General features: G+C 38.0%; 1 protein-coding gene across 1 annotated transcript in view; it reads left to right on the top strand.

Annotated features, from left to right (window-relative positions):
* Window positions 1-22,027, top strand: part of EPDR1 (ependymin related 1) — a 29,077-nt gene extending 7,050 nt beyond the window's left edge. The window contains exons 2-3 of the mRNA XM_418830.7: window positions 16,034-16,242; window positions 19,735-22,027. Of these exons, the coding sequence (XP_418830.2) occupies window positions 16,034-16,242; window positions 19,735-19,925 (400 nt within the window). The 3' untranslated portion in view covers window positions 19,926-22,027. The remainder of the gene's footprint in view (window positions 1-16,033; window positions 16,243-19,734) is intronic.
* Window positions 22,028-22,460: the final 433 nt, after the last annotated feature.

Below are 22,460 nucleotides of genomic sequence, written 5' to 3'. Positions count from 1 at the left end.
AGTGCTCAGGGCCTGATAGTTTTTTTATTTTTACATTAAGGATGGAGTTCTCAAGCCAGGTTCTTCAGCATCAAATCAATGTAAGGATCAGAGGAGAGAATCTTCTCTCTCACTCTCATGCTGGTCAACTCTACAGCCTTCTTCAGATGACCTTTAGCTTGATTTGCAAGGAATCACATGCCTGCAGCTTGCCAAGTTCTTTCTCTCAAGGTATTTTTACCTGTTGCTCTTCTTTACTTGAAAGGGAAATTATTTTCTTCAGGGTGTTTTTAAGGTATGGTATAGTGCCTGGCATACTGGGGAGGTGTGAAGTCTGCGTGGAACAGGGCCACATTGTGCAACATTCTGGCTCCCCTAGAATAAGGAGCATTATGCCTGCACGACATTGCATAACCTGAGTGTAACACTGGGCAGTGAAACTTCTTCTCACCACTGCCAAGCAGACCTGTTTATTTCAGTTGTTTTTGTTTACTGCCACATTTTTAAGGTCCTGAGGGAGATGCATGTATGTTCAGAGGAGAGTTTAGGTTCCATAGGAAACTTTGTCCTCCCACGGCTGTCTTCCCAATAATGTGGTTGCTTTCTGATACCTGAGAGCCACAGGTCAAGGACAGGGTTTTCTGCCAGGAGTTCTTTTCCATGCATGAAAGGACAGAAAGCTCAACATGTGAGACAATCCTTGTGTACAGCAGTATATTGCCTGCCAGAGTTGGTACCTGTTATACTTTCATACGCAGGAACAAATTAGGGTTTCCAACAGCAGCACAACTGTCCTTGTCCAAAAAAATAATTTGTGACAAGTGGTACTAAGAAAGAATCACTTGTTTCCATCTGAACTTGTTTTCATTTTTTATAAATGTAGATCCTTGACAGACACTTATTTGAGAATCAATTTAATCACTTTTTGAAGGTTATGTGCACGTCTGGCTTCATGTCCCTCTGGATTATTAAAAGACGCATCCCTTGTGCCACAAAAAGTGAGCAAGGTAATAGTTTTTTTTGCTATTCTTGTTTTTGCTCAGAGAATTTTATTGGCTATGTTCATATGGTCAGTAAGACTTGCTTCTGTAGCTTAGCAATGGGCATACTTCCGCTATTTGAGATTTTGTTTTCTGATTCTCATGACTTTCTGAATTTCTGGCATCAGAACATGAATTTGGCAGGCATTTTCTTTTTGTACAGTACTCATACTGTAGTCTTTACAATTTTTCAATCATTGACTATTAAGATTTCACATGCCTCAGGATCTACATAACAGTTCATTCCATGGAAGCCTATTTTATCCCTTTCATTTCTTATGAAATGAAATTTACCCTTACATTCTAGCATGCTCTAGAGTGTATTTTGTGGGCCAAATCCAGCCCAGAGGGACTCCCAGCTCAATAGCTCCATGCTGCTTTGATCGTTTTCTGGCACTACTGTACTGGAAAAGTAATGTAAAAGTCACCATTAAGGTGTGCAGATGCCACACTACTTGTGTTTAGCATGCTTCTCTTGCATATAAAACAATTCAGAATTTAGTAATCTTTCAGTAATAATTTCTTGTCTGCCAAAAGAACTGGGATACTTTAGCAATTAAGAAGATCTGGATTATTAGATACTATTGGTATACTCAGATACCAAACCAGTCTAAATCTGGAGCTCTCTGGATATGTCTTAAAATAAAAATGTGTTTCAAAACTTAATAGAAGTATGTGTGGAACTGCATAAATGTTTGGTCCAACCCTTATGTCTCCAGCGAGCCATCTAAAGGCTACAGGATACATAAGAACACCAAGTTTTTAGAACTATGGAAGAGTGGTAGTCACCTTGATTGCTGCCGTCTTTTGGATCTCTGGAAGTTCTAACCAGTGCAACAATTTTCATCTAGATTTGTTGCAGTTGAAACTGTCTTTTAATGTGAAATATTCCTTAAGTTCATTAAACTTCATTGTCCTGAGCTGGAAGGTCAGGACGCTTACTGGATATTTTATTTTCTACATGTATTATGCATCCAGAGGAGAGTTCATAATGAAATGCGATTTGGGACTGAAAGCAAAACGATGCAGAAGACCAGAATTACCACATGCACTGCAACATCACATATTAAGGCTAGTTATGATGAACCTTATTTCTTTACCCCATTAAAAAAAAAAAAAAAAAAAAAAAACCCACTGTAATAAAACTCTGCAGATTTACCTTTAGGTCACTTGAATAGTTCAAATGTGATGCATCCTGAAATGGCTTCACTGGCCCTTGTTGGTTGACTTCTTGTGTACTAAAGTGCTTTTGGGAATCCGCATCTTTATAGCTATTGCCAAGTATTATTTCCTATTTTTGAGTACATGTTCACAAACACACTGTCAACGTCTTTCCTAAAGTCAATATTAAAGAAGTGAAAGTTGTACAGTATCTGTAACTAATGTCCTAGGTTGTCTATTGCAAACAGTTTTCTAATAGATATATTTTTTTTGAAGAATTAACTTAATTTTTCTTAAGGCTTTAATGAGCTAAAAAACAAAGCTCCCTCAAACCACTACTGCAGAATGGTACTATTTAGCAGTGGGATAAAGGAGAAAAAATCTCTGCTTTTGTCCTACTCAGTTCTTATTCTGTGACTGGGACTAGTTACAGAGCAGAAACATTGTGAGATCACAACAAAAAGACCTTTACAGTAGGGTTTCAGACTCTGATGTTGCCCATATCTGTTAGATCTGGTACTGTCATGCTTAGCAATCAGTTTGTTGTCCTGTCATTTCTTTGTGGGAGTTCAGGGTAAGATTGCTACTTCATCTGAAAATCAGGTGATTCTGCAGGTAGGAGTATTCCTAAACATGTAGTGCACTTGCATTTGCTATTTATTGGCAAGAATTTTGGTGAAACCCTGCACAGGAAAGTTGGTGATAGGTTTACATTGTGTATAGCTCCCTAAGAGCTGAGAGTTTCATAGAATTGTAGAATTACAGATTGGTTTGGGTTGAAATGGACTTTTAAAGTTTCACCCAGTTCCAACCCCCTGTCTCCCCCTACACCATGTTGCCCATCCAACCCAGTCTTGAATACCTCCAGGGCTGGGGCACCCACAGCTTCTAGGGGCAGCCTGTTCTCTTAAGTAATCTGTCTGCATGGATACCTTGTTGTTTCAGAAGTGAATGTTTCTGAGAGGGAATGGCTAGGTTTTCACCTAGTTTTCAGAGCAGTTTTGTTCCTGGCAGTGCTAAAGACTTCTAAACAGTTGTATGGTTCACAGAGTTGATGTAGTGAGTGCAGCAAAGATCTCATTTTTTATTCTTTCAGTATCTCCTACAACCATTTGCAACTGTGGTTTTATCATATTCAGATAGGGGTTTTTTTTTGCCAGGAAACTTATGATTCTACCATACTGTTAGGCAGCCAGCACTGGAAAGTTTATTCATGCTATGCAGTTATGGTAATTCTCAGAGGATGTTTATTATTTGGAAAACGGAATTCCATACAGGATGAGGAATTCTTACTACAATTACTTCCCAAATTAATGTATCACTGCTTTATTAGATCCAGATTTCTTGGCCTGCATCTTATGTACAAGAATCTCCTATCTTTATATTTGTCTATGGTGGCATCTGGGGACTAGAAAGCGTCTATTTATCATGTCAAATACCTGTACATATAAACACAGAAGAATCTGCAAAGTGAGACCAGTTTGTTACCTTGCCTTTCTCAGGAAAGAGTGAAGATTGGACAAGGTGCTTGATAAAGTGTAGAGGCGTGGTGGCTGCAGTACTTTTTTATAGAGGAAAAAATGGTAGGGTACAGTAAAAGGAGACAAGGGCAGGAGAGAGGAGGCATGCCTTAAATTTATTTATTTATTCCCCTTTTTTCTTGAAGACTGAAAATGCAACATCAAACGACCTCAGCATAGCAGAAGAGGAAAGACTTGATATTTTATTAACTTACTCTCTTGGGCTGCCTGTCTCCAAAACCAAGTGTAAGCATCTAGATTATGATTCTCTATAGATTTCTGTGTATTCTTTGAATTTTCTCACAATTTTGGTTTGTTACAGAACTTTTAAGAGTAGAGGTTTTCACAAATATACCTCTTACACAAAAGGTATTTTAAGTTTGTAAATCCTTACTGTAAGTAATCTAGTTTTGGGGGTTGAAAACAATTTCACAGAGGTGGAGGGAGTAGTGGATGTAATTCATCACGTTCAGGGTTCCCACTGTTTACAATAGTCAAGCAGGGTCCAAGTGACGCACGGTGGAAGGAAGGCACTAGATGCTAATGGAGGCACCACCAGGTGTTGATGCCGTGTCTGCTTTGCTGAACCTTAGCGAATGTATTCATAGTGGGTCAGCTGGGAGGATCTCATCATTTACTGGTGTTTGGAATTCCAACATACATCTGAAATACAGCTTGGTTCACTGAAAGTTCTTCTTCTGGAAGAGTGGAAAAAATCACTTAGAAAGCATGTATGTCTCTACAGGGTAGGTATTGTAACTGAGATGCTTATGTACTGTAGCAATAGTAACTACAAACATTGTTCAGTATGTTTAGTGTTCTCTGGGTTGCTTCTTTTACCATGGAAATATTCTTCAGATTTCCGGTATTCTCTTCCTCACTGGCCTAATGAATGATCTGCTGATTGCATTTTATAGCCCCATTTATAAGCAGTCTGCTCTTGGTGATTTATCCTCTAAAAGATTTGAGTGCAGTTCTGGGCTGTGAAAATCCATAGATAGCTTTTGCTTTTTAGAAAATGTCACTTAAAACCTTAAGAAAAGCGGGAGAACAGTATATGTATGATGCTTGCTAAGAAGTGTGTGTGATATCTGAACAAGCATCAAATACATAGCCAAAATTCTGCCTAAGTCATTATTAGCCTGCGCTGTTTATGTAGAAATTAAGCTTTGTTGCAGCTGATCTTAGCAGACTGGATACCACCACCTTCATTCTGCCTTGTGATATGCCTGCAGTTTGGAAGGCTGAGGGCAGACAATACCAACTCTGGGCTTTGTTGGCATAGAAAGCCTTCTGCGTCCTCATCCTCTGCTTCTCTGGTTGCTGCTGAAGGAGGACTGTCCTTCCTCAAGTCCATCAACAGCATTAATACCATACAGAGAACACAGCTATTTGTATTTTTAAAACAGGAATTATTTTATAATAGTATTTATTAAAGCTATAGTAATGGTAAAGGAAACTTGTTTTTATATATCTCAAAGAAAACTGTGGCTCCCTGCCGATATAATATAATACGCATGACACTGGGCTATGTGTTGGGAAAACACCCCCAAAATGAGGCAGATGTACCTGTTTGCTAAAGACTTCAGTGTGTATTCGTGTCAGATGCTAAATGGTAAATCTATTTCTGTCATGTTTTACTCAGCATGAGTAGTCTAAACATGTTCAATATGTCTAGTGACCTTTCCCTGAGTCATGGAAAACTTTCAGCTGTGCCAGCTCTGTATATTTATACCGATATTATTTACAGGTCTTGTCCTTCTTGCTATTGGTTCTTAGAACTGCCCTTGAATGAAAAATAAATATGTCAGGTTTTTAATACAATTAAAATGACAATAGATTTTCTTAAGAATGTATTCTTAGCTACTCTTACTTTGGCTGATTGCTTTGTCTTCAGTGACTGTTGTTTCTGTGATGAACTGACAGATAATCTGCAAACTCTCTGTCAATATGCTGGTGAGTACCGTCAAGCAAGTACTCAACAGTTTGAAGAAGAGGGTATTGAAATGTACATTCATCTATTAAAAATTTATGTGTTTGCAATCCAATTGATTTTAGAACATCTTGAGCCCTGTGTGTGTAGGGCACATTGGTAGGTTGTCATTTTCAGTATGGTGCGACAGTTTCATTGCTGTAGCATTTACAGCATTATGTTTAAAGGTAGCTCATTATGGTGTTCTGTTGGGTTTTTTTTTTTCAGATGAACCCGCCATTGAATCTCACTCCTGTAGTTTTCCTTCCGTTGTCCTTAAATACCATTTCCTTAAGATATTGGCTTAAGGAAGCTTAAGATTGGTAAAATAAGACAAATCAAATCAGGCTCTTATGTGTGTCTACCTCTGAATGCTTTGTGGCCACTAGTTCCCTATTTGTTTCTTGCAGTGCATCATGGATAGTGCTTACAGTCTTCCTACGAGTAAAACATATGGTAACTGTTGGAAGCTCCTCACAAAAGGTAGAGAAATTGCAGCTGTAATGATGAGAAGCACAATAACTCAATAGAGAGCAACAACAACAAAAAATAATAATAATAATTAAAAAAAACCCTACAACAACAACAAGAAAAAAAAAACACCACAGTTTTGTGATGATCAGTTTTGACAAGTAGTTTGGACTTCTCATTATTCCCTCTGAATTCTAAGCATGCACCACTTGCATCTTGTCTCCCCAGACCTGATTTTAGACTGTTTGTGCAGGTCTTCTGACTCATTCAGTCACTGGAAACAGTGAGGTGGTGAAGTCAGGATTAATTGTAAAAGTGTAGAGAGATCATAGAATCATACAGTCCTTACAGTTGGAAGGGACCTTTAAAGATGATGTAGTCCAACTCCCTTGTGGTGAACAGGGACATTCACAGTAAGATCAGGTTGCTGAGAGGCTGGTGCAGCCTGGCTTTGGATGTCTCCAGGGACAGGGCTTCCACAACATCTCTGGGCAAACTGTTCCAGTGCCTCGCCACCCTCACTGTAAAATACTTTTTCCTTATATCTAACCTAAATCTACCCTCCTTAAGTTTGAAGCGATTTCACCTTGTTCTGTCGCCACATAACCAGCTAAAGAGTCTGTCTCCCTCTTTCTTGTAGCCCCTCTTTAGGTAATGAAATGCCACTATCAGGTTACCTCAGAGCCTTCTCTTCTCCAGGCTGAACTACTCCAGCTCTCAGCCTGTCCTTGCTGGGGAGGTGTTCCATTCCTTGGATCATTTTTGTGGACCTCCTCTGGACGCTCTCCAACAGGTCTATAACTCTTCTGTACTGAGGACTCCACATCTGGATGCAGTACTCCAGGTGCGGCCTCACTAGTGCAGAGTAGAGGGGCAGGGTCCCTCAACCTGCTGGTCTTGCTTCATTTGACATGGATACAGTTGGCTTTTTAGTCTGCACGGGCACATTGCTAGCTCATGTCCAGCCTGCCATCCACCAGTACCACCAGGTCCCTTTTGACAGGGCTGTGCTCAATCCTTTCATCCCCTAGCTTGTATTGGTAGTGGAGATTGCTGTGACCCAGGTGCAAGACCTTGTACTTGGATTTGTTGAATCTCATGAGGTTCTCCTGGGCCTGCTGCTCAAGCCTGTCTCAAGTTCCTCTGGGTAGGCAGCAGTGTTGACGATCCAAGTCAGTCATACAAATGACAGTATCCAAACTTAGTGATGAAACTTGCCTGTTACCGAAAGAAGAAAGCAGTCATCAGTATTCTAACATCACCTACATATAAGGCTGAGAAGGTCTCTGAGTTGTCATAAAACCTGTTCCTCCTTACTGGAGAAGGAAAGCCTATTTGGAATGTCTCTGACCCCCGCTTTTCTTAATGCTTCTCATTTTTAAAAATTTGCAGCTTAAGAAGACAGAGAAACCTGTTCTTTGCAACACCTTCACATACAGAATATCTCAACTCTCTTAACTTCTATTATGCACTGAGCAAGCTTACCATGTTGTACCATAGTCTTGGTTTTGTAGACTAAACATGCCCAGTTTCTTCACAGGTCATCTTCTTTAAACATCACATTGTTCCTACTGTTCTCTGGACTATATCCAGTCTGTTTATCTGTTCCCTTACAAGACATCCAAAACAAGGAGCATTACCACTCTGACCTCATCAGGGCTAATAAATGTCCTCCCATGTCTTGCATCTGATGCTGCTGATAATGGGTCTAAGAATGAGATTTCCTTTTTGGCAGCAGGTCCATATCCTGATTTATCTTTAGTCCGTCATCTACAGGACTCACAGATGCTGTTGTTCAAAGCTACTGACCAGGTAGTTATTACACTTTTCTTTGTGAATTTGTACAGCCCTTGTTCTTTTTAACAGTTTGCACATAGTGATGCTGATTATAAATTTTTTAAGTACATTCCAGTTGATCAAGATGATGTGGATAAATCTGATCTTTTTTAATGTACTTGAGACCCTTACTAACTGTTTCATTGGTGAAGTACAGTTTTCATCAAAAAAGCCAGTAATGACTGAAACTGGGCATAGGATGGATCTGTTTTGGAGAAGGGAGATATTTCCATTTTAAATGGCTTCTGAGTATTGACACTGAAAGCTTTTAGCTATTTTCTTTTCCCACAATAAAGCGTTTGGTGGATTGGAACTTTCTTCATTATATAATGGGAAAGAACTAAAAGCATCATGTGCTTATGGAGATGCAGGCAGAAGACTGGGTAAACGTGAGACACTACTCAGCAAGTACAAGAGGGTTTCAGTCCTCTGCTTTTAACTTCTTAATCATAGTACGTTCCCTATAGTCAGGGCTGTATTCTGCTGTCTTCCTGCTTACATCTGTTTGTCATTCCTCAGCCTTAAATCTGTTGCTGTTAAGGCATGTTGTCATTCTCTGTCTGAAGTGAAGGTACTTCTAATTGACCCAGAACTGTAAACTAACCTTTCTAAATCATCGCCATTTATTGTACCACAGGTCATCGGATATGTGTTCAAAATGTCATTTGCATTATAGCTATTAATATTTGTCTCTAATTCTGTGTTTTCTCTCACGCAGGCATTCCTTTCTTTCCGTAATTCTTTTTTCCACACTTTCCATTAACTTCACCTGGACTTTTCATGCACACAGCTCTTTGTATTCAAATCCTGTCACTAATTTATGTGCTCAGCAAACAGTATTATTTTTGATTTATAGCTGTTGAAGGAAAAAGACCCGCACAAAGAATTATGAATGAAACAAAGAAGTTATTTTTACATTGGAGGTGGGGAGGGAGAATGAAGTGCAGTGCCAGAACTTCAGGTTGCATTTATTTTCAGTGAAGTGAATCTCCATCTTCCACAGATTTTATTTAAAAGTAAACTATACTCAGATCTTTGAATAAAGATGCTAGAAAGCTAAAGTGTACTTAACTTTCAAACTGTGTTGTCTGATTATCCTAGCTGGCCTGACTTCCAAAATCCCTTGAAAATAGATCTAGTGTTTTTATTTTTATTTTTTTTTACATTGGACAGATATCTGAAAGACCTGAATCATCCCTTTTAAGGAAATCATTGCAGATGGAAGATGGAAATCATTACATCTTGGGGAAGTAATCTGGTACAAGTGAACATCCTCACAAGTTTTTCCAGAGAATGTTCCACCATGAAGTAAGAGTTTGCTCTATCAGAAGGGAGACCTACTCACTATCTGTTGTAAAGGGCAATCTGTTCTTCAAACTTATTTATTATTTTTATACAGGAGTTCATACTGAAGAGCAACTAACTGGCCAAGTATGTGAGTGATGGAATTTGCAATCTAAGTGAAGAGTAACAGAGCTCTCTTGGATTTCATGTGTTCCCTGTTCATAGAATCTGAAGATCCTTTTCTGTTTGTATGTGGAAGTTAAGATACATATGCATATGAAGGTGCCATGCCCATTCCTAGCTGCAGAGATGATGTTGATTTTTCATTATTCGTTTATTCAGAAATAAATGTCTTCAAGGGGGAGATTGTTTATTTATTTGTGATTATGGACCTTATTCTGTTATGTCTTTTTTATGTGTAAAATAGATACTATCGTATAGGGGTGGAGCTAACATGCAAATTAATATGCTATCTCTGAGCCTGATTCAGAGGAAAGTGTGATAACTCCAGATAAATCTCACAATTACAGGTAAAATTAAAAACAGGAACACAGGTATGTCTTTTCTGTCTCCTTTTTCTTTTGGGAATTACCCTAAAGTATTGTAAGCATGATTTTTCTGACTGTCTCCACGTTACATTTCTGCTTCCTTTTTTTTTCTATTTTACATTTTCCCAAGCTCAGAGAGTGCCTTAATACAATTCCATGCTCAAAAGAACATTTTATGTCTCAGTTTTTAGCATCTGTTCCTTCAATTGAATTAATTACTTCCCTTCTGTATATCATGCAAACAGAATGAAAAGCGTAATAAATAAACTGGTGGTAATGTACCTCTGCCATTTCCCTCCTTGCCATTCTCTGCTTGCTGAGGTCTTTAATATATATTGAGATGAGAGTCCTAGCCTTGCTCATTCTTTTTGGTTCTTCTCTAAGCTCTGCTGTGACTTCCAAGTAAACTTTATTATCATTAACCTGCTCAGCACAGCAGGATCTCACTAGCCTCTTTACAAACCCAGAACAAGAAAATAATTTCTGACCTCAACTATATTTTGATATTATATGGCTCTACTAGGATATACAGCGTTCCCTAGGAGGTGATTCCACTGATTCATTGGAAAGCATTATGGTATTCTGACTGCATCTTTCAATCCTGGTGTTTTGAGCTATGCTGTTGTCTACCGAGGGGCTCCAGTTCACAAATATACCATTATTTATGGCAATGTAGAAGTGCTTTCTATTGAGGACAGTGCATATTTTAGCCCCTTGAAAAACACAGCTCCCTTCAACACAATACTTCATTGTTTTCCTGGATTTTGACTTAAGCTGGAATGCGTTGTACACAAGGGTGCCACTTGATGGATCAGGTTGTTTATTACGAAATGTCAAATAGCCAGAAAGAGACAGCCAGGGAAAGAGCATTTTTGCTGAATAATTTAATTTCCCTTACTATTTGCCAAGTAGCTAATCTAATTTATGGAAAAAAACAACAACAACAAAAACAAAAAACAATTAAAAGAATAAGACATTGCGTAATTTTTACTGAGTTTTGTGATTAAAGTTAACGAAATATGTAATCCTTCAGTTAATGAAGCTCTGACTTTCCAGCTTTTGTTTCCTATTTTTACGACTTTCCCACTAAATGAACTTCAACATTAATAGGATTTAACCTGCCTGATTCTCTCTGCTTCAGAAACTGGTAATGCTGTCAGAGTTCCTCACATATCATGCTAGTTAGATACCTGATACAGAGGGGTTGGTCATCTTGAAAATAAAAAAAAGGGCCTTCACAATCTGTGAGTGATTTAAGTCAGTCTAAAAAATACTCCTTCTACACAGTATCAGATTACATTTGCTGTCACATGTATTTGCACAATACTATATTTGTACAATATACCATAGTCCAGCATCACTGCCAAACATGTGAGATCAAATATGGTAAATTACTGTTGTTCTTGAGGTCTGATACACCAAAAGAAAAACACAAGTCTGAAATTACCGAAACTTCATGGGAAAGAGGAAAGGAGTTCCCAGAAATATACTGAGAAACGAATGCTTCTCAGTTTTGAAATGAGATATCCAGTGCTTTCCAAAAGCAGATGAATGTTCTTGACCTGAAGAGTGTTTATCAACTGTCTGAATGTCTGCTTAGCAGCTTTGCTCCCTTGAAAGTGTTCTTAATCTGAGAAGGTGAGAAGATGAGATTTTGTAGTCATCTTTCTAGTAGAGGTCTCCATTCACTTAGTACATCTTTTCTCAATAACAAGTCTGGTATTGATATGATAATGTTATGGGCTATGTTATCAAAAGGGTATAAGATAACTCTAAAATTACAGAGGTACCTGTGAGTGTACAGAAGAACAAAGAATTTGTTTGGAGTGGTTTTAGTAGAATTTCTTCTAGTTAGAAATGTTTCTGACTTCTTTCACAGTGTTTAATAATGCCCTTTTGCAAATAGAGCTGGCAAAGAATGAAATAATACTACAATGGCAGACAGATGTTCCAAGCTTTCAGTTAATCTCAAACAATAAGGCAAAGTTAGTTTTGGAATAATTGCAGAAAGCTCTACTTGATACCTTAAATATCAAATGCTGTTCCCTGCTGAGCAATACAATAGTTCTGATACAAATAACACTTAATATTTTGCTTTCGTTTTTTTTTTTGTTTTTTTTTTTCAATTGCTTTATGATAATTACTGAGTACTCTATGTTCTGACTAATGTGAGTGGAAGTTTTAGGGATACAATAGCTGCAGCTGGGAGAACTGAGTCAGTAGGTTAAAATCCTGGACACATAAGACCCCATATGTCTTCGCAGGAAAGGAAAGTCTGTTTCATGAGAACCATTGTTTTATTGTTTTGGGGGACAGGAGTTGTGTTTTTGTTCTTTGTTAATACAAAGCCTAGCACAAGTGGTTCTTGATCTCTATTAGTGACTCTTTGGTGTTACAGCAATCAAAAAACAAATAACAAGAATGGAATCTCAGGGCTCCCATACTGTAAGTTACTTGTCCAAAGCCGCAGAGCAAAATGATACAGAGCCAAATCTTAAGCACAAGGAATTTCTCTCACCCCATCTCAGCCTCAAACCTCTATTTTGTTTCTCTTTAGCAAATAACCCTGTCTGAAGCGTTTCAGTGCACCCCATAGGCCTTGGCATTGCAGCTGCCAGCACTTCTGTTCCCCCAGCTCATACAGAGGCAACTAGGCTGTTCCTTTCTAGGCTTGGCAGTTGGGAGACAGCATATGGAGGAGCAGATGTGAATCATGGGAGTGTTGAGGATGTGTTGGGCTGAATGCTACCTGATGTGTTTCAGCACTGACACCAGGGTGCCAAGGCACCTTTGTGGCAGGGCATGAAGCAAAGCAGGTAGCATGGTTTTGAGTCTCGTGACTTTTTTCTCACTAATATTAAAAAGTGAATTTATTGCTTTGGATTGCATTCATAACGTGCAGTTCAATGATCCATTCAAAATACAGGTAATTAGATAAGTTCATTGGTCTCTTCCCTAGAAAAAGACTTTCCTCAAGTCAGGAGAGCAGGATACTGAGCACAGTGTGTATTCCACCTACTTTTAGCAAAGTCAGTGGGATTGTTTGCATAAGATGTGGTCCAATGTTAAGAAATCATTTAATGTATAGGAGAAAGAAACATGTATGTCTTTATGTCTTGGAATTTATCCATTTTCAGGCCCAGACAAAGAGAGTATTAAGAACAGCGAGAGAGTCCCATTAGGCGCATAGTGTACAAAGGGTGTGAGGCGTAGGATAGAGTAGTACAGGATAGGACAGGAAAGAAAGGAAATAATCTCAGTTGTACAAATAACGTAACTTATCCAAGTAACTTCTGCAAATCTGCCTCATTGTACCATGTGAGGGGGTTATGGCTTTCTTGAAATTAAAGTTTAAGGAACGAAATTGTTATAAAAATAAAATAAGGAGTGGGCACAGGCTACAAATATGTTACTTCTTTAGGGAAAAAAAAAGAAAAAAGAGAAACTAATTAAAAATAATTTCCTCCTCTGTTTCTTTGCCAAGCCTTATTTTCAGGATTCTGCGCTTCCCTTCAAGCAGCCAGTGAAATCTCAGGCACCTAAAGCAAATAGAGGCAGTACACTTAGGACTTGGCTGTTACAGAAAAAAAGAGGAAATGATTTTTAAATATTTTGTTTTAAAATATACTAGATTGTAATTTTTATATCCACACACATTTTATTATTAATTTTGGCTGGTGAATAGTTCTCTTTATAAAACAACAGCTTAACCCTTCACCTTTCATGTGCAGTTAAACTTAGATCCTGTGCAAACTTGTGTTTCTGTGCTCACTATTTTCAGGACACACACATGAGCAATTCTCTTTAAAATTTAGATGTGAGGTACATCAAAGTTGATTAGTGACAGTATAGATAAGTTCACCTGCTTACCCTTATTCACATGAGGAAAGCCACACTGTGTGGTTCTCATCTTGTCTGTGTGCCGCTGTTCGTGCCAGAAGTGCATCAAATCATATCTTTGGTATTTGTGCCACAGCTGTTCCCTCTGCCTCTCCAGGAAGTAAAAATGTGGGCGGTGGAGCCTCTTGCTCTGCAGAATGTATGCTACAGAGATGTTTGGTGATGAGCTCGATTTGTTTGCATTTTTCAAATTCTTGTTTTCATTGTTATTGTTTTGTAATGCACACATTGCCATCTGCATATAGAAGGCAAAGTCAAGAAAGCGGACTTCTCTGGATTGTGACCTTCTGCAATTATTTAAATCATCTTACTGAAGTCACAGTGGCTATTTATGTGCTAGAAATGAAATGTATGCATTTGTCAGACTGAAGTTTGAACTACTGTTTTGTTTGAGTAAAGGTGGTGGCATGTGTCCCTCATGCGAGGATGTCAACTCCTGGGTTTTAATATATAGAACAGAAGATACTTCTTCCATGAAATAATTTATGAAAGAAACGAGAGAAACAGAAATCATGAAAAAAGTATTGTTAAAAATGCAAATAAAATTGCTGTGGGAAATAAGTTTTAATTGAGGATTTAAAGGAAAAAAGAAATGAAAGCGTATACATTTTATTCCCAATAGTTTATACCACTTAATGAATATATACTTCTTGTTATTTCGCAAAATAACTGTATTATCACTCAGATATCTCAGGTATTGTTAGTCTCATCTGCCTTATTCTGCTTTCGTGAGAGTGGCTGGGCAGCCAGCTGAACAGTGGTTGAGACATTAGAGCCTGGTTACAAACAACAATAAGCATATGTTGGTTTTCTTGTGACTACATTCTCTGGTCTGACTATGAGGCAAAAGTTACAGATGTGGTTATTTGAAAACAGGCTTGGATTTATATGAGGAACTAAGTGATTCATCAGTAGATCATCACAGCTCTACATCTTTGTCTTTGACTAAGATGATGGCAGATGAGCTTAGGCTGATACAAGTTTTCTGTCATAGTTATCACAGAAACAGGAATATTTTATTAAGATTTAGGCAGGAGAATGGTTTACTACAGTAAATATGCAGCCAGCCTCTGTGTGAATCTTGTGAATGTGTCTGGTGACTTACTTCCTCACAGAAAGCTGCTTGTCATGTGCAGAGTTGGACATGAGCAGTCTGCCCCAGCTTACCTCGTGTCAACTTTGTTCACTTATTTTCTTCATTGCTGTTTGGATTCCAACTCTCCTTTGCCAAAGGTGCAGAGCTCTCATGAGGATGCTCTAAATTGTGCTTTGAACAATGTATCATGTGACTGGTAATGCTAAGCACACCAGAGAAGTTAGGCCCCTGGAATTTTTGGTTGTATATTCAAAATCAGCTGATACTTGCAATAATTTCAACTCTGTCAGGATGGCATCACCTCCTTTTCATAGATAATGTCATAGCATTTGTGGTGGAAGCAAGTGTAAGTGTGTGTAAGTATGGACTACATGAAAATGTCCACAAAGAGGTTCGCTATCTACCCTGAGAGTAGAGCTTTGTCAGCTCTTACTCTAAATACAGAAGATCAATTTAAAATCCTTATTAACTATCCATTTTGTTGACCTCGCCTTTTGGCCTCTCCATCTCACTGATCTTCACACCTTTTCTTATGTCTGCCTCCTGCTTTCTGCTGTCAGTGCTTCCTTGGATCTGGTAAATTTCAGAGATAAATTTTGCCAGTAGGAGGGAGAGCTCCTCAGACCTGCATTTGGGACCATCTATTCTTGCTTCACCAGCATGTCTTAGTGAAATACATGGATTTCCATGAAGGAGCATCTTGGGGAGTGGCAGATACCATGTCTAATCAGCTCAAAGAAAGGTTCTGCTACATTCATGGAGAACTGAATCTATTCAGTCTATGCAAACAGGTTTTTCAAAAGGCTTATAACTTAGCCAAGTATGGGCAACTTTTTATAAAAACTTCTCCCATGCCAACTCTCAAGTTTTTCTCCAAAACATGGAGCCACTAGAGCTCTAATGAAAGTTATTAAAAAACAAAACAAAACTAGTAATAATAACATGTTTTTCTTTTGGTTGTTCTCAGAAAAGTTGTTCTGTTGTTCTCAGAAATGGCTGAGCCAGTTCAGCCTGATTTATTTATTTTGGAAAGAGTCAGCTGAGACAAACTTTCAGCATGGGAAGTTTCAGCCGAACTGGTTAGCCTTTCTCAAAATTTGGCAGAGTCAAAAGCAAGTGAAAATGGTCTTAGACTGAGAAATCAAGGGCAAGTTTAGTTAATTGTCGGTGCTCCTTGTTCAGCATAGAAGGCTATCAACATTAATTGTTGTTTTTGTTTGTTTCAGATTCTTTGAGTATATACTGCTCTATAAAGATGCAGTGATGTTTCAGATTGAGCAAGTTACAAAGCTCTGCTCAAAGATTGCTCTGACCGAGCCATGGGATCCATATGATATCCCCACCAATTCAACATTCGAAGATCAGTACTACATCGGGGGACCTGGAGATCAAATCATGGTACAGGAATGGTCTGACAGAAAACCAGCCAGGAAATGTATGTGCATGCTTTTGTTTAATCTTAATAATCATCTGCTACCTGGGGAAAAATAAAATTGTTCATGTTTCACCTTAGCCTGCCATGTTTCCATAAAGTTTGCAGGAAGACACAATAAATATCTCCCCTGTAGAGCATATTGTTTTATTATCAGTGCATTTTATTAAGAAAATATTTTGTATCTCAGAAGGATCAAATATGCCTGAGGGATTTATTTGTATTTTATTCTGTATCATTCAGATTTTGGCATAGAACAGCACCATTTTACGCCTGAATCCAGCAGCCTGAATGCAAAATTGATCTATAGAGTAACAGTAATATATGTAGGTCACTCAGAAAGTAATGCCTCCTATTTATTTCCATGACAACTGTAATAGATACAAAGAGCACAACAATAGTATTTGATAAAGCAAACCCTCAGCTACAAAACAATTGTTTTTCAGTGTAGTCACCACCATTAGCTATGCATTTTCACCAGCAGTGAACAAGAGCCTGCATGCCATGCGTGTAAAAATCTGCACCAGTGGAGGTGGCCCACTGTCACTGTTGCCACTGCTGAAATGCACCACCACCTCACTGTGCTGACGTCCATTGTTTGTTCTTCATAAATTGTCAGCAAGTGCCAGTGAATGTCAATGGGTGCCATTTTTTCCACATGGAGGAATTCATTTACACGCAGCAACAAAATGTAACGGAATATTGGTGAGAAGGTTCAATCTCTACTGCCATACCACCAACATCTGCTTCTGACATTATAGGCCAACATAATAAAACGGGAGGCATCACTTTTGGAGCAGACTTCAAAATTGGGAACAGAAGCTAGCGTGTCTCTGCTTAAAGATATAATAGAAACAAAGCAGTTGTCAACGTGTATCTATCTATACACTGGTATCAAATGTCATAGAATACATGGCTGTGCAGCAATGGACATTGTTAGTACATACCTAAGTTTTGTTACCCACAACAATAGTAAGAAACATCTGCTCCCGAGGCTCAGTTCTGCCTTTGGCAGGTGAACACCTGCATCATAAAGAAAGTAGGCTGAATTTTCCAAGGTGCAGTATGTTAAGTTTTGGATGCAAAGCAGTTTATTAGCACACTGGCTTCAATTTTGTCTGTGGTTTAGTGATGACCCAGACAACTATAAAAATAATTTTAAAACCCCATGAAATTTATGGCATTATTCACCTACTGCAATACTTAAGGTTATAGCCACCAAATATATGGGCTGTTAGGAATCTGAGCATTTAGCCATGGGAAAATATGTATTTTTTGAATAAAAGTAGAAATAAAATGAAGGGTAAGATCATTAGACCTCTATAACTAGGTTGATGTATCTTCTGGTATTCTACAAGTGACAAGTTATCACTCACACCAAGAATTTTGTTTTTCAGATCCAGTATTTTGTGAACTTTTATGGAACTTAATATCCTGATACCTTCAGTTAATGATGTGTGATTTTTATCCTGTAGTATTTTAAATTTCCAGTGCTTTTCTGTATGATCATTCTGAAAAAATAATGTCTTGAGTTTGTCTACTCACTCACCTTTCAGAAAATACTGGATGGATTCCAGAAAGTACAATGCTGTTAAAATTGTGAAGGTTTCAGTGGTGACGCAGAATACCTTGGTAGCATTATATATTGCTTTACTTTTTCATTCAAAATTTTTATAAAAGACTTGCTGAGGAGAAGAATCCTCAATTTCTGGATACCAAAAAGCAAACTCACTCAGATTAAGACATTCTTGGTATATTACAATGTCCTGGAGAGGTGTCTTCAAATACTGCTTGGTTTGCCACCCTTTTTTTCTTTAGTTACTGTACGTGCATTTCGTCTCGGAGCTTTTCTGTTTCCAATAATGCTGTTGTGGAACAGCATATGAAACAATACTGGAGGAACAGAAAATAAGTGTTTGATTGCTGCCGAGTGAGAGAAAATAAGCCTCCTTGAGACTGGAAAAAATTTTATACAGATGGTACTCAGAGGAAGCATGTTGTGACCTCATGACTTTCTGCTATAAAGAGATCTGAAGCACATGAAGTAATTGGATAAAGTGGTATATGATGGAAGGATTAAAGAGACATCACAGAAGGGGTGCATTAATAAAACAAATTTAAAATTGAGGTTTTAAAAGTGAATGGTGTTCAACGGAATCTGCTTTGATTGTACTAATGTCAGAAATAGAAGGAGAGGTGATAACAGAGGGCAAGGGTAGAAGAAAGTGACAGAATGACTCTTGAGATAAGCACGTCATGGAATTAAACAGAAGTTAAAAAAAAAATGACAGACTTGCTGCATCACATACATGGGAGAGATCAGCATTAAGTATAGTCTAGAAGTAATGAGTGACCCAGTAGAAATGTTTAAGCCGAATTGCAAACAATTAAAGTGATCATGATGGTGATATTATGAACAGATATTGGTATACAGAAGGAATGAGTTAAGAGAGGGGAGAGAAAGGAGTTGTATTTGGAATATTCCTCTTCTTTGGAGACAGACCTTCTGTGCTTGAGACAGTAAGATGCAAAAAAGTGAAGCAAAGTCATATTTGTTTAAATTAAAGATGTGAGTGTCATCACTGTAAGAATGGTGGTTAATATTTTAGATAACTAAAGGCTGTGAAGGCAGGACATTAAGGATGTCAGTTTTGGTGTAAAGTCCCCATCACAGCAGAAGACAAGCAATTAGTTGTGTAGGTGACTGCAGAAATATGCACAGGAAGAGACAGGATGTCTCATACAGTTGTGGGAACTCTACTGTCTAAGACTGTGTTGAGGTCCAACAATGTGAAATGGACAAGTTTTCAGTAATCACACCTTTCAACTTGTTAAGACCAGAGTGTAAAGTGATACGCCCCTATGCTACCCAAGCTGAAGGCATTCAACTTCTGAGAAGACAACTCCCTGAGCATTACAGTGCTTCACTGGTGAGGAGAGTAAGGCTGACGTGAAAGTAGCATGAAAGATGAGAAGAAAACAGATTTTTGCAAAACAATTAAATTTGGAATTAAGTAGTAGTGACATTCTTTCAGAAGAGGTACACTTGAAAGGCAACCAATGCCAAGATTGTATCACAATTCAAAATGTGCTTGACACTAAAATGTTCAGGATTAAGATCACCATGGTTTCTAAATCAGTACCGATTTGTGGTGCTTCTTGGTGTTGTCTTTTATCTTCTAATAGGGAATGCTGCCATGGTAAGCAGACTGCATAGGAATGAACCTAGAGCTAATTAGCTACTATTGGCCTGTAGGAAAACAAAAGTCAACCTATTCCACTGCAAATGCCATTGATTTTCCAAAATTTCACCAGATCTTCTACTAAACTACTTCTCAATTCTTTGTTAAGGCTATCGGAAAGATAGGGCCCCATAAATAAATATGGGTAGTCCCAGCCTATAGGTTTTGCCTGAGGGGTAGTCGCTGTGCTGTTAGTGTAACACATTCCTTCATGCCTGTCATCTAAAGTTGTCTAATTTCTGCTTTGTTTCAGTGGAATCTTGGGTTGGTGTTTACACAGTCAAGGACTGTTACCCAGTACAGGAAACCTATACGAAGAACTACAGTGTGACAACCTCCACTCGCTTTTTTGATCTAAAGCTAGGTATTGCTGACCCCTCGGTGTTCACCCCACCCAGCACCTGCCAGACAGCCCAGCCAAGGAAGATGAAAGATGAATGCTGATTATGGACACTGGCTGCCCGGGGCAAACAAATATTAGCCAGGAGAATAGTTATTAATAGTCAACTGCTGACGTCTAACCTGATTTTTCAAGCTTATTGTTACTCTTTTGGGAATTGTAAGTTTTCTCTTGAAAGAGAACATAAACATTTAACTGAGTAAAATATGTAACACAAAAGATCTCTTTCAACGCATTCATCTGTTCAGTGATGCAGTTGAAGTACTATATAGTTACCACTAAGATAATATTTATAGATACTATTTGTTTAAGCTGTGGCTGATTTTCCTTTTGCAAAGGTTTCATTATTTATTTTTTCAAGAAGACAAAGCATAAGCAGACTGCAATAATGGTAATATAATGTAGGAAAAGCTAGATTTTGTTGTTGTTACTTCTGGAGACTTGAGTGGAAATGTCCTGGGCAAGACCTCATCCCTGACCAAAAAATATTCCGTGTTAGACAATGTGCATCAAAAGTATGGAAATTCATTCATTTGGTTCTGTTTTGCTTTGCTTTTGTTTTTTTTCTTACTGCCCTTCAGAAAGGCAGTAGTCTGATGTTTGAGCCGATTTTTTTCCTTTCTGCAAAGAAACAGGAGTAGTTCTATTCATGTAATGCTAGCCAACATGCAAAATCTTTTCTGTTTCTTGGGAAAAAGGCACGAAAGTAAGGGGAGAGAGGGACATCTCAAAAAAGTAAGCCAAAGTTTTCTTGTATTTGCTACACTTTGAGTGAAATATTCTAATAGGGTGCAATGAGACTTTTTGTTTGTCATTTTTTACTTTAGCACTCTCATTTCAAGGCAATACTAGTTTTAACCTATGCAAAGAGAGTAAGAGGTACTGCACTCTAAAAGGCTTTAATGTTTTGTAACTATCTTCAAAAGTCTTTCTTTGCTCAGAGTATGGAAACACCAATATACTTCCAGGAAGATGTGGAATAAAAACCACTTCTTTATACATAATTAGGCTAAATCAGGATTCAAATAGTGCCTGGCAATCCAGATATTGTGAAAGACCAAGTTGTGTGACAGGTATGGGAAGATGGGAGGAGGAATCAGAGGGAGAGAGAGGTTTTAGATGCCTTGTATATGGTCTGGTTGGAAGGCACTGAGATCTAAGCAAAAATGACAATCTTGCTTTCTTTTGCACCTACTCCATTGATGCCTGCCATATTTATTGTTCAGTTAGCATTTCAAAACTTGTCATCTTGACACCTTTTTCTGGTGGGCAGAATAAAAAGTTTCAGTAAGGGAAATAACCAAAAAAGTGCAAGAAACGCACATATTTTGCTTTAAAAAAAAAATTCAAACCAAATCTTCATGTACCTTCAGGCCCTCAAAGCTGTGGAATGGTGATAGGGTTTTGAGCTTTTACCAAATGAAATTAGATAGGTTATTCTTCTACATTTTATTTATTATTTGCAAATATATTTAAAGCCAGGTCACTGTCCTCTTATACGTATCAGGTAGTAGTTTATTCGTCTGGCTGAAAACAGTGATACTGGGAGGTTTGGTGTGGTTTTGGCAAAGCTATGAAGTTCTGTCGCTTCCTTAGTGGCTGTTGGACTCTTCCCCAACCACAGATAGTTTGCTTTTCTAGGGTACCTTTTAGTGAAGAGAAATGATCAAATTTGACAGTGATAGGAAGTCTTACATAAATAGGATGCATAATTTACTGGCCAATAGTATCATATCATGACCAAAACCAAAGGCTTCCACTATCTGGAAGAGAGATGCTGGCCAGGCTTGTACTGCTTTGTATGCTCATAGCTTTTAGTACATAAGCAAGTGGTTCAGTGGTTATTTTCCTTTCACAGTAGTGGTCAGAATGGAATTTTATTTAGCCTTATGCCTAACAAAAGCGTATACACTAAAATTTAGATAATTCATTAATTTTTTTCTCTCAGATATGACCGTTTCACTGAAAAAAAAGGTGTGAGGTTCCTTGAGTTTAGGATGAATTCAGTCTGTACTTACCTTTTGTATGTGACAACCTAAATGCTAACTGCATATTGTTTTCATTAGGGCAGTGATTAATATGTATTTCTTAATGTGTTTCTTTCTGGAGTCTGGAAAATACAATAAATCTGGCTTGCAAACATGAAGCAGTGGTACTGTATTGTTTGGGATTACTTTGTTGTGGTAGAGCAGATAGCTGAGTAATCATTGCTTTTATTACGTTTTGCTGACGGTGATATAATTTCTAGCAATAATATTAAATGTTCCTTTAAACATGAATTGAAGTCTGTTACACAGACATGCTTTAAAAATCTTGCACTGGCATTTAGGGTGATTTTGTATGGCTGAGTGTTTCCCTCTAAAACAGTGTGGTTGTCTTTGTCCTTACGCTTTGCAAATTCAATGAAGAGAGTTGTCAAAGAAATGTTAAATAACAGATTTTGGGATTACTTCTTTTAAATTAGCCAAATATGACACACTATGTCCTAGGGCATTATTTATCATTTTAGGGCATTGTTATCATTTGTTGCAGTTTGTTATCAATTACCACAAGAGACATTTTGTCTTTATGTGACTATA

The sequence above is a fragment of the Gallus gallus genome, chromosome 2 (genome assembly GCF_016699485.2).
Source record: "Gallus gallus isolate bGalGal1 chromosome 2, bGalGal1.mat.broiler.GRCg7b, whole genome shotgun sequence".
NCBI classification, from domain to species: Eukaryota; Metazoa; Chordata; class Aves; order Galliformes; family Phasianidae; genus Gallus; species Gallus gallus.
The sequence above is the reverse complement of the archived record's forward strand: the minus strand, read 5'-3'. Positions and strand labels throughout refer to the sequence as shown.